This window comes from Petaurus breviceps, unplaced genomic scaffold, assembly GCF_028583685.1.
Source record: "Petaurus breviceps papuanus isolate PSGF00001 unplaced genomic scaffold, PetGlider_PUasm1.0 227, whole genome shotgun sequence".
Lineage (NCBI taxonomy): Eukaryota > Metazoa > Chordata > Mammalia > Diprotodontia > Petauridae > Petaurus > Petaurus breviceps.
Window position 1 is genome coordinate 12941879 of NW_027185896.1, and position 13228 is coordinate 12955106.

Genomic DNA, 13228 nt, shown 5'->3' on the forward strand with positions numbered 1-13228 from the left:
CATGTTTAGAGAAAACTTTAAGGAGTTAGGAGAGTTTGTTTTTTGGAACAATCCTCTGAGTCAGGCAGCACAAGCATCCTTACCCCAGTTTTACACATGGGGAGGTTATGACTTCTGCATGGGCATACAGCTAGTCAGTGCTGGAGTCAACTAGATGGTCCCTAAGGACCCTTAATATTCTCATATCTATGACCCTATGATTCATACATCTACTGAAATCCTCTTAGAGACTATAGATAATTATGAGACAAGAGTTTTAAACACATAAATTATTTCACCCAAATGAAGGCAATAACACAACAAAAAGATATAAATTAATAAGACACAGAGTCTTCTTCAGGTCAAAACATAATTCATACCAAGATTCCTTCTGTTGTCCTGGGATTGAGCTGCTTGGTGACTGAATCTCGGCCTCCTTGTGCCTGGATCTTTGCCAAAGCTGCCTGTAGCTGAAAAAGCAAATGATCTGACTTAATATTTGATTCTATTCAGCAATTATCCAGCTAAAGTAAAGCACTTTGATGTTGGGGGTGGGGGGCAGGAGGTAGGTTGGTTTACAACTTAGCATTTGCATTTTTACTTTATGGTTTTAGAATATTTATAATTGTTATGTTATTATTTTTCAAAAAACTACAATGAGAGAGGCTGGACAAGAACACCTATATTAAGAATACAGGAGAAGATGAGACAGAAAAGGGAAAAGAGGAATGGTAAGAGAGGTAAGTGGTAAGAGAGGGCAATGGTTTAAAAAAAACCCACCAAAATGAAGTTTAAACTACTTAAAGCCACACACACACAACAACAACATTCATTCAACAAACCTTTTCTTCAGTGCCAATCCTCTTTATTTTTACTTTTTTTTTTTTTTTTCCTTTTTTGGAGGGCAGTGGGGGTTAAGTAATTTGCCAAGGTTAAAAAAGTTGTTTTTTTTTTTTTTTTTCCTGTGTGTTAAGTGTCTGAGGCCAGAACCGAACTCAGGTCCTCCTGACTCCAGGGCCGGCACTTTATTCACTGCACCACCTAGCCGCCCCTCCAATCCTCTTTAAATACCAAGCTATGGCGTTTGGGCTTTTCATTTGGTAAGTAAGAACAGTTTTTGAGCTGGGGAATGGTGTGATCTGATATATGAATCAGGAAAATGCTTCTAGCTGTGACACGAAGGATGTTAGGGAGTGGGAAAAAAATGAAGACTCATAGAGATGTTACTGCAAGAATCTAGGCAAAAGAGAATGAGGGCCTTATCTAGAATGATGGCAGTGGAAATAGGAAGGATGAGAATGGCTGAAAAATATATTTTGTTAGTGAAACTGATACTCTCCCTCTTTACTTGGTAAATAATGGGATGGGTAAGGGAAAAGTTAAAGATGGTACTCTTTGTTGGGAGGACTTAGGGAGCTCCTCCAATCAGTCCTAGTTACTGAGCTATGTCCAAAGCTAGACTGATTGGTGACTGAGAGCCAAGGGAGAAGGGTGTCTGTCCAAAAAGTCCTCCTACCCCCATTGTTTATAAGAGCAGGCTCTAGGAATGGCTCACCCCTTTCTTCAGCACACTCTCTTCTTGGGATTTTCAGACTCAAGCACAGCAAAGGGGATAGAAAGGCACGACTTCTCCCTCCTATTGCCTAGGAGCAGAAAACAGTAATTTTCAGGAGAAGCGTATGACAAGTGGCCTCTGCTTGCCTGGGACAGCCTATGAAGAGCATTCCTAGATCTCCGGTATTTGGGTGCCTTCCTGTCCTTTTCTGAGCTTAGGTTAAAGACCACAGTTCCTGAGACTGGCCTTTCCATGCAAGTTCTAGAGTTCCCAGGAGATCTAGAATTCCTGAATTTGAGAGTTCAGTACTAGCCTTCCTGAGGAAGAAGACTTCTTCAATAACATGCTTGGAGAAGAGAGAGGATCCTCAAGAGATAAGAAGGACTGATGCCCTACTCTAGGGAGATGCATCCAAGCGAGAGATTTGGACCAACTCTCACCCACTTTGCCATTGCAGGGTGAGCTCACACAGGAGGGACGAAGTGAATGGGAAATATTTCTTTGGCGTTCCTCTATAGTGTCATAACCTTCTGGCCAGGAAGAGGAAGGGAACAGGTGAGAGGGCAGTGAAGTGAGCCACTGACTTCCTTTATTTTTCTGTATTTGTTCATGGGCTCTTGTGAGTTCTTAACTGAGAAGAAGCTAGGTGGTGCAGTGGATAGAGCACTGGGCCTGGGGTCAGGAAGATCTGAGTTCAAATTGGGCCTTAGATACTTGCCCAAGTGCAAAATGGGGACAACAATACACCGACCTCCCAATGTTGTTGTGAGGATCAAATGAGATAATGTTTGTAAAACATTTAGCACAGTGCCTGGCACAGAGTAGAAGCTTAATCAATATGTTTCCTTCCTCCTTTCTTCGCATCCTGTGCACTCTCTGTAATGGGTGAAGTAAGGTTGTGCTATGTGTAATAATCATATATTGAGTTAGGAAGGAGTTGGGTACCCTGTCACCCATATTGGGGAAAAACCCAAGAGTCATACCTAAGTTTTATTCAGGAGGTTTTCCCCAGAGTTTGAAGGGTTGGGGCATAAGCCAAAAGGAGGTAATGGCCCTTCAGGGTCAGATGGGAACCTAAAGTATCCTGTAGGGGAGGAGCCTGGTTCACAGTTGACACAGGAAAGCTGTAAGACCAGAAGCCAGGTTGTCAGGGATGAAGAGTGGTGAGGAAGAAGCTGGAAGGGCATACTATTTATGTAGGAAATGCATTGGTGAAAGGAAGAAGATCGTCAGCAGCCCAAGAAGGCAGCAGGGTGAAGAAAGATGGTTTTGTTGTTTTGTTTTAGGGTGGGAAAATTGAGCATGTTTTCTGGCAGAGGAGAAGGAAGGAGTCACTAGAGAGGAAGAGATTTAAGATGTAAGGGAGAGATGAAGAGAGGTCCTGAAGGAGAAAAGAGGGGCAAAGGTCAAAGACACAGTTAGCCTTGCCTTAATGTAAGCAACCTCCTCAGAAACTGAAGGAGAGGAGAGGACGGCTGAGGACACAGAAATTTTGTGATATGGAAAGGCTTCCTGTTAGATGACCTCAGATTGCATTCAGGTAGGAGGCAAGGTCTATTGGGTTTGGAGGGGGAGAGCCTGAAGGATGAAGATTTAGTAAAGGAACTAAGCAGGAGGGAAAACCAACCTCCTTAGACTTAACTCTCATTTCCATAACACTTTAAGGGTTACAAAGCACATTACTCAAAATATCCCCAATGTGAAGAGTATTGTTATTCACATTTTACAGCTGGGGAAGGTGAGACTCGCCCAGGTAAAGCATGGCCCAAAGTTACCAAGCTAGTGTCAGAGCTGAGATTTTACCTTGAGTCCAGCCCTCTTTCCTCTACACCTTGATTCTCCATCATACTTAAGGACTGAAACCACAAAGAGATACCCGGTAAGGAGTACTCTGAGCTGCAGCCTCATTTCTGCTGCTTCCCAGTTATGTGACCTTAGACAAGTCACTTGCCCTTCTAGGCCTCAGTTTTCTCCTCCAAAAAATAAGCACTTTAGACTAGATGATCTGTAAGGTCCTTTCATCAGAAGTGTCCAAAATAACTTCCTATCTCAATACTCTACGCAGCATAGTCTATTGAAACAATTAGCACCTCCCAGGTGAGAGAAATGATTATTTCTCTCATATTAACTAACCAATTATTGGGGAGATCCAGGTTTTTCTATTTCAAAGTCCAGTCTTTCAAGGGGATCTCTGATCTTGCCCCAAACTCCCACTTAATCCTTCTTATTTAGGTGCAATTGTTGCCCCACCCAGCAAGAAAAACTTTAGAAAGAAAATCTAATCTGGGTCAAATCCAGCCTATTGTGTTCTGGTCTGAGTTATGTCCCCCAGTTCTTCATTAAAAATAGATCTGCCTTTCATTCATTCTTCTCAATAATTGTTAACCAGTCAGAGTTTATTGCTGCCTGTCAGAAACACCCACTCTTCCGTCAAGAAGCCACCATGACAGGTCTTTGGCATTTGAGAGTGCTACTGACCTCTTTTATTAATTATCTGCTATCAATAATCAATAAAATGATTAATTACCCAGAAACTATTGTCTCTCAAACTTTTCATGTATCACACTGGGAACCAGTTTCAGAATAAACCCCAAGCAATGCTTAATGATTAAAAATAAGAAAATTTATCCTTTAGCCCTGCCCCAATATCCTCTTCTGACATGTCCTTGGGGTGGGGAGAGGACTCTGGGCTCTCAAAAGTAATGCTAATAAAGCACAAGCTTTCACAGTTTCTACCGAGCTGGAAAGACTTCAGATGTAAGTCCAGAAATAGACTGAATGTCATCCAAGCATCAGCCCAGCTCCAAATGGGAAGGCTCATCACCAGAGGGTCAGCTGCCAAAGAGGAATTGCATCTACCCCACCAGCTCATGCAAATGTATAGCAGATCTAAGTCTATGGAGTTATGGAAGCAGATGATGATGGTGAGAGCTAGTGTTCAGATAACATTTTAAAGTTTAGAAAGTGCTTTGGAGACATCTCCTCATTTCACAGAATCACAGTTTTTTTTTGGAGTTGTAAAAGACTTTCATGGCCATCCAGTCCTCAGTAGAGCCTACCCAACAAGTGATTTTTCTTTAATATTCACCACCCCTTGAGGCTGCGTACCCCACTTTTGGACAACTTTAAATGCTAGGAAGATTTTCCAGACATCAGATCTAAAAAAGAACAACCCTAATCCCTCAGGCTTTTGAGTAGGTGATGACACAGCCATACCTTCTCTTCTCTAGGCTAAATATTCCCATTTCTCCAGCTGATCCTCCTACAGCAGGGTTCCAAGGCTTTCATCATTCCGGTTGCCCTCCTCTATGCTCCTTCTTAATGATCCTTCCAAAAGGATCTGTGCCCAGAACAGCTGACAATACCCTAGATGTGGTCTGACCAGGGCAGAGGACAGAGTTTTCTCCTCTCTTCATGAAGGCCAAGATCCTATTCACTAGCTTTGTCTATCACTTTTTTTTTTGCTTCATTCAGCCTGAACCTCATAATGACCATATGAAGAAGGTAATACACGAATCATCTTCCTTATTTCACAGCTTGAAACATAGAGAGGCCAAGTGATTTGCCCAAGGCCACATATCTAGAAAGTGGTGAGCCCATACTGACACCAAGACAGATAAACCTATCAGTTCAGAGCCATTAGACAGAAAAGGGCTCACTTTAATAGAGTGCACTCAAACTAAAATTTAGGTGTGCCTATGGAATTTCCTTACTACATATATTGAGACAGGGGAAGGTTGTAGAATTTCCCTGGAGGCTTTGTTTTTGTTTTAGTATAGCATGATGATTTTTCCCAAAAGGTTTAGATGCAGCTTGTTCTGAAGAGCCTCCCAAGGCTCCTTCCGGCCCAAGGACATGGTGATTTGGAGGTTAACTGCAATGCAGCTGAAAAGCATCAGATTGACATGAATCCTCCATTTAGCCGCAGGATAGGTCTATGAGCACAGCCTGAAGTGGAACCACCTAAAGAGAGCAAAGGTTTCTTTTTTATTTCTCCCACCAATATTCTTTCCAACAGTGAAGATTTTATAGGACAAGGGTTGTAGAGTGGTGTTGCGTGGGGCCCATCAAAGGGCATATTCTTAAGTCATATCTTAGCTGCTTGAACCACAACCTCGTCCCTGCTCAAAGAGACCAGAGATCTGGTCTCCTAAAAGCCACCAAACAAAACAAGCTGATGATAGTGCTCTTGTGGTGCCTCCACACTGTAGAGCAAAGAGTTCTGGACTGGGAGTCAGGAGACAGTGTGGGAGAATTAGACAGAAGCCCTGGGCTGGAATCCAAGCTCTGCTACTTATGGTGCTTCACAAGACCTTTTCCCCCTTCTGGACATCAGTTTCCCATGCTGTAAAATGAGATGGGGCAGCTGGGTGGTACAGTAGATAAAGCACTGGGCTTGGAAGCAGGAAGGCTCATCTTCATGAATTCAAATCCAGACTCAGACACTTCCTAGCTATGTGACCCTGGGCAAGTTAACCTCAGTTCCTTATCTCTAAAATAAGATGGAGAAGGAAATGCCAAACCACTCCAGTATCTTTGCTAAGAAAACCCCACATGGGGTCACAAGGAGTTGGACATGACTGAAAAATGCCTGAATAATAACAAAAATGAGATGGTTGGACTAGATAATCTCTGAGGTCCCTTCAAGTTCTACAAACCCATGGCCTGAGTTCTAGTCTGGTGTCTAAGCCACAGCTTCAGCAGTGCATTTAAGTCAGGATAGGGCATGGCAGACCCAGTCCATGGCCTCGCCAAAGCTTCAGACCATGCCAGGGTCTGACTGATTCTCAGAAAGGAACTAAAACTACTACGGAGAGAACTGAATTCAGATCCTATCCCTGATATCTTACAGTGACCATGAGTTAAGTAACACTTGGCTGCAGCTTCCTCATTTATAAAATAGGGAAAGTAATATAATGTCATCTTCACAGAGTAGTTGTGAGGTTCAAATGGAATAATGTATTACATTAAAGCATTACATAAAAGTCAGCTTGTATTATTACAAGGCACCATAATTTCAAGGCTCTGCTCTCCTTCCAATACCCTACCACAGGGTGCTATATTGTACTTCTGATGGCAGCCCAGAGCAGTCCATCTATATGTGAGTAGCCTGGCCAGACCACTGTCCTCCCTTTGATAAGGCTTCATCAGCTCACTACTCATAGCTCTGCTGCTGACAGTATTAATTCTGACAGTCAGCCCAAATAACCCCTCACCTTTAGGGTTGCAACTCCAGCCATCCAGACATTTGGCCTTTTTTACCAGGCCCTGTAGAATTTTCCTTCTAAAACTTTGTGCGTACTTCCACCTGGATATACCCTCCTTTTCTTTCTGGAACACAGTTTACCCCTCTGGTACTTCTTCTTGATGATACCCTTGGATGATGCCTGAGGTGGTACTTGGGGGGCTGGAATACCACATAGATAGGGATCATGATGTCAGGTGGCCCACCTGTTTAAAAGCAGGCCAGGATAAAAGCAAACAAATCCTGTGCTGGCTGTGTTCGAATTCTATGGTTTGCCATTTGCTTCTCCAGTTCATTTGACAGATGAGGAAACTGAGGCAACTAGGGTTAAGCTTCTTGCTCAGGGCCACACAGCTAGTAAGGGTCTGAGGCTGGATTTGAACTCAGATCTTCATGACTCCAGGCACAGAGTTCTATCACTACACCACCTAGCTGCCCATTAAATTCCTATTCATCCTTTGAAAAACAATTCGAATATCACCTCTTTTGGGAAGATTTGCAGGGCTTGTCTTCTTTTTCTCTTGGTGTCCCCAGCCCCTAGAGCAGTGGCTGGAAAATACTGGATATTCAGTAAAAGTTCGTTATCGAGCTGGAAGCTTCTCCTGATTGTCTTCTACCCACTCTACTCCTTACTGATAATCTTTGTCCCCTAATGCAATTTCCACTTGATGTTATGTAGTTATCTATTTTGTCTCTCTACTAGACTATAAGCTACTTGAGGTCAGAAATTGTTTGCTCTTTTTTTTTTTAATCTCCCCTAACACTGAACATAGAACTCAGCACACAGTCAATGTTTAATACATTTGTATCGTAGGCAACTAAAAAAACCCAGAACCCCAGAATTAAGCCCAAGCCCAAATGTACTCTAAGAGAGTCCTGCTTGACTTAGCTTATTATCCTTATGACTAGGGGAAGATGATCCACTTGGAGGTGCCTTTGCTTATAATAAAAGAGAATTTCACATTAGATTCTGATGAGCAGATAACACAAAAAACCACAAGGCATAGTAAAGTGAAATGGCAACTAAAGAAATTACACTTGCATTTTCTGAAGCCAATTAGCAATTAGAACGGCTGGCTGGCTATTCATCTTGTTTCATTGTCCCCTTCTGGTCCTCTCTGGTAGGCTCCCTTGGTGCCTGCAGAGAGAACTGCCACCGACCCAGCTAACTTAGAGCAAGCTGAAGAACAGCAAAGGAAATGAACTCAGGCAGAGAAAGTCCTCCAGCATCACCAGAATGATTTCAAGGCACTGAAATGATCAAAACACCTCACTTCTCTTTCCAGATCTCGAACTCGGTTGTTCAGTTGTTTCACTCTGGTTTTTTCGCCTTCTGTCTCAGCTGTCAAGTCTCGGTTCTTCTTAGACAGCTCCACAATCTTGGTCGCAACTACATCTCCAGCCAAACCAGCTGTCCCTGGATAAAATGAGAGAACAAGAAGGCCAGTTAAAACAGGGCCCTCTCAGATACTGAACCCCAGAGCTCTTCTCTGGCATTTCTCAGGCTGAGTCCTCTATTGGGACTCTACAGCACACATTAACCCCATAAAGTAGGCAGAGATCAGAGCTCTTCAGGCAATTCACAGCAATCCAAGAGCTGCCATTTCTTAGGAGAAGAAGCATCCTTCCCCTAAAGACTCCATATATTAAGGAGGGCAAAGACTATTATCCTCACTTTATAGGACAGGAAATTGAATCTTCAAGAAGTGGCTTGCGCAGCTAAGTTTTAGAGCCCAGACTCAAGTATAGATAGGTTCCAAGATTCTCCTGGTTCTAAGACTTCTATTCTTTCCACTGACTGACTGTATCATGTCAATGAAAGCTATGGGTGGTGCATCCTTTGAATGTAAACATGATTGTTTTGGGATCCTATAGACTCCAGCTTTAAAATAGAAAAGTAATAGGAGAGAAAATTCAATGCTAGAAGATTCAGAGATCATCTAGTCCAATCCTTTCATTCTGGAGATGAGAAAATTGGAGACCAGAGATGTCAGCAAAGTTGTTCTAGGTAGTTGGTAGTAGGTCTGTGATGTGATGTCAGCCTAGGTCCTATGACCCCTACTTTAGGAAGGACCTCAGCCATGCCTGCCCTCTCCAGCCATCATCACCATCATCATCTCCTCCTCCTCCTCCTCTTCCTCCTCCTCCATATTTTCCCCAAGTCATTCCAGGCTCCTAGCTATAGGTATTGCCTCCTGTCTTAGAGTGTAAGCTACCAGGGGGTAAGAACCTTAGTGTTTAGCACAGTGCCTGGCACGTGGCAAGTACTTGATAAACGCTATATCCATCTAGTTAATAGTCGGGCTGGAATGTGAACCTAAGCCCGAGTACTCTTCAATCCTGTGTTCTTCCCACTACAGCACAACACCTGTGATGTCAGAAATTAAAGTTGCAACTTTGAAAAGAAGCACAACATAATGGGGAAAACAGAACTGGAGCTGGAAGCCAAGAACTCTGGATTCGAATCCTCTGGCTCTCACTCGCTTCCTGGGAAACCTCAGACAAACCCCTGCCATCGGGGAGCCTCAGTGTCTTTATCTGCATAACATAAGTGTTGGCCTAGGGGATCTCCTAGGTTCCCTCCAATGCTGATAATGCCTTCATTAGTGAGCTCCCAAGATTTTGCAGGCTGACTTTACATCGCTGTGCAGACTGAGAGTGCCACCTGGTGGAAGATGGTCACACTCAACCACAGCCCAGATTTCACAGGATTTGGAGCTGGAGGGAACCTTATACATCATCTAGTCCCGCAGATACCACCAGGGATACCAGGAGCGTGTCAAGGAGGCAAGGGGAATATGGGGTAAGTAAGAATATTATCCTATTAAAATGTTCCAAAATGGTATTGTTCAGAACAGTGGACTGGAGGAAGAGCAGCAAGGAGGTGAGGAGAGGCGGGAAGAGAGGGAGGGTCATATAGCATCTAAACATTTTGAAAGACAGTTGAAGGAATAATTCCTCCTGACCCAAAGCAGAAGAATGTTGGGATACGAAAACCTTTTCCTGTTGAGCTGGGAGAAAAAAAAATCAGTGACAACAACCCAATGAAAAAAAGAAAAGAGCAAACAAGAAGTCCTTAATTGGTTTCTGGTCAATGAACTTACATAATCTGGGGTGTGCTCTTAGAGAAGCATATACCATTCTTACTAAACATGCCCACAGAGGTTTATTTCTGTGTGTAACAACTTGTCTCAGTTCTGTTCCTAGTCAAATTCAAAGCAAGAAACAAATAGGAAACCAAACATGATATGTAGGGATTGCCTTCAAAAATGATACCAAGGAGAAAACTTACTGATTGACAAGAAATAGAATTAAGGGTCTCACTCATTGTTTGACTGTTCTGATACATATTTAATAACTTTATGATAGTAAAACATATTGCTATGTACAAATCTGAGTTTTCTTTTTAAAGCAATTGGGGTTAAGTAACTTGCCCAAGGTTACAAGGCCAGTTTGTGTGTGTGTGTGTGTGTGTGTGTGTGTGTTAAGTATCTGAGGCCGGAACCAATCCCAAATCCTCCCGACTCTGGGGCCGGCACTCTTGCTCACTGTGCCACCTAGCCGCCTCCAAATTTGAGTTTTCTTTATGAAAATTAATCTTTTTTTTTCAAAAATTTCCTATATACTGGTACATGGTAAACTCTAGAATTTAGTTGCTTTTATATTTTAAAAAGGCGGGGGGGGGGGGGGAGGCTAGGTGGCACAGTGAATAGAGCACCAGCCCTGGACTCAGGAGGACCTGAGTTCAAATCTGACCTCAGACACTTCACACAAAAACTAGCTGTGTGACCTCAGGCAAGTCACTTAACCCCAATTGCCCTCCAAAAAAAGCAACAACAACAACAAAAAAGCGGGGGTGGGGAATACAGGTTTATTAAAAGCCAAGGAGTATACAGACTGAAAAAAAATTGGGACCCCTTTCTCTGGCCCAACCTCTTATTTTACATATGAGGAAACTGAGGTCCTTGTGGATAAGTGGACTTCTCAAAGTGACAAAGAAACCAGGATTCCAGTCCGGTCTCCTGGGTCCAGATGCAATATTCTTTCTACTATTTCCCCCTATTATTATAGGTTTATTAATATATCTCATTCCTTGCTAAGGTTAATATTCCCACATGTGTCCTTGATCCCTTCCCTTCTGACTTCCCATTTCCTTATTTCTGTCCAGGTACCTCTGTCCTTCCTATCACCTGGGTTTATAATCTCTTACCAAATGCTGTCCATTATGCCTCCCCACCAACCCCCATCTGTGTCTCTTCTCTCCATTCACAAGGTCACTACCCTATTTCAGGCACTCATCACCTCTTGTCTGTCTGCTATTGCAGCCTCCTAAACTGGTCTCTCTGCCTCAAGTCTCCTCCCTCTAGGATGTATCTTTCGCAGCTGCCAAAGTGATAGTTGCAAGCAAAGATTTAACTGTGCCACTCCCCTGTTCAATAAGCTAGGATCAAATACCGACTCCTCTGTTTGGCATTTAAAACCCTCCACAACTGACTCCCACCTATACCTGTCTAAACTTGTGAGATACTAATCCCCTCCACACACTCTACAATCTAGCCAAATTGATTTTCTTTTTATTCCTAATACTTGATATTCCATCTACCATCTCTTTGTTACAAACAGCCTTTGCCCAGGCTGTTCCCCATGCCCTCCCTCTTGACCTTACTTCAAAGCTCAGGTTCAGTGCTTCCTCCTACACAGGGCCTTTCCTCTCCCCCTCAACCAAGTCCAGCAGCAAAGGAGGCTTCCTTTGTATAGTTGGCCCAGGAAGCATGCATGGGAACAGGCATATTTGGACCACACCAGAAAATGTGCACCAGAACCCCCCTAGGAGCTTCTAAGAATTCCAGGAGAAAGAGAACACAGCTCAATGGCCTGCCCATTGTCCCTCTTTCCTCTTCCCAGCTGCAGATCATGTCAGGGCTACTAACTCAAGCCTCTGTGCATGTGGAATGAGGCAAGGGGCTGCCTTTGTCTGGAAGCCCAGAGTGGTTAAAGAATATGTCCCACCAGAGCAAGCTGGAGGCTGGATCTCAGAACCCCAACTTCCTCTTTTGCTTCATGTTTCTTTGTCTGATTATAAGTGACCAAACAGCAGCCATGAGATGGACATTTCCAACCCTGGAGGCCACCTTGGGAATCTGAAAGGTTCAGAAGTCCTAGCACCCTTGAACAAAGTTGACTGATATCAGGGAAGGAGCTCTGTCCCTGGCCAGCCTTGCCAGAAGACAGGGTAGGGGTAATTGTGGATGGACAGTGCAGAGCTGAGGTGAAATGTGAAATGCCAATTAAGCAGTCCTACAAAATGCTTTGTTTTCATGGCTTTAAGTTTCTACCTCCTGGAATAATATAACAATATAGAGGGCACACTTGCTGTTCAAAGTGTCCCATGTGAGGAACAAAGGGAATTTAGTGTGGCTGAATTCCAGAGTGTTGGGGGCGGAGGGAGTAGGTAATACAAAATGAGACTGGAAATACAATTTTGGGCCAGATTGTGAAGGTCTATAAAGTTTTGTTTTGTTTTTAAGAAAATCTATTTATCCTAGAGACAACAGGGAGCTATTGTACTCAATTGAGTAGGGGGGAGACATGGTCAGATCTGCAATTAAACTGTGGCAGCAGTGTGGAGGATAGACTGGAGTGGAGAGGGACTTGAGGCAGGAAAACCAATTAAGGCTGTTGAATTAACTGAAGTGAGAAGTGATGAAAGGTGATAGTTATGTGAGTAGAGAGAAAATGGATGCCAGACATGTAGCAGAGAAAAAAAATATATTGCAAGATTTGGCAACTGGACAGGTGATGTGAGATGGTGAGTCAAGGAGAATGTAGGCAAATGGAGAGGTAGACACACAGACAGACAAGAGATAAATAGGTAGAAAGATGATAGAGAGAGATATAGATGATAGGTAGGTTGATAGAAGATAGAGAGATAGAGAGAAAGATAGATAGATAGACAGATAGATAGATAGAAGCATTTATTATATGTCAGATACTGTGCTAAGATTGGAGATACAAAAACAAGAAAACTAAGTGTTCTATACTCTCAAGGAGCTTACATTCTGAAAGGGATAAGGAGGGGACCCCATATGGGGACCTGGCAGCTGTGGTGGAGGTATAACAAACTGGAGAGTGAGCTAGAAGTGGAAAGTGAGTGATATGGCTGGATCTTCTCATGAGATGTCAGTCCCAAGCAGGGACTCACCATTCACTGAGTTGACTTCAGGGTAGAACTGTCCCTCAGGGGACCAAGAAGTCAGTGTAGAGGTGGAGCAGACTAGAGAGTGAGCCAAAAGTAGAAAATGAGCAAAGGCTTCAAACTTGGGAGATTAAAAAATGGCGGTCCCTTTGACAAAAACAAAGATAAGTTCTATTTTGGACGTGTCAAGTTTAAGATGCACCCTGGACACCAGTTTGAAATAGCCAATAGGCAATGGACAATGTGAGGCTAA

The 13228-nt window shown here is 43.3% G+C and overlaps 1 protein-coding gene across 1 annotated transcript in view; it reads right to left on the reverse strand.

Annotated features, from left to right (window-relative positions):
- CCDC13 (coiled-coil domain containing 13) overlaps window positions 1–13228 on the reverse strand; it is a 108598-nt gene that overhangs the window by 87226 nt on the left and 8144 nt on the right. Inside the window, exons 3-4 of the mRNA XM_069095824.1 lie at window positions 8054–8196; window positions 360–449 (exon numbers count right to left, since the gene is read on the reverse strand). Of these exons, the coding sequence (XP_068951925.1) occupies window positions 360–449; window positions 8054–8196 (233 nt within the window). The remainder of the gene's footprint in view (window positions 1–359; window positions 450–8053; window positions 8197–13228) is intronic.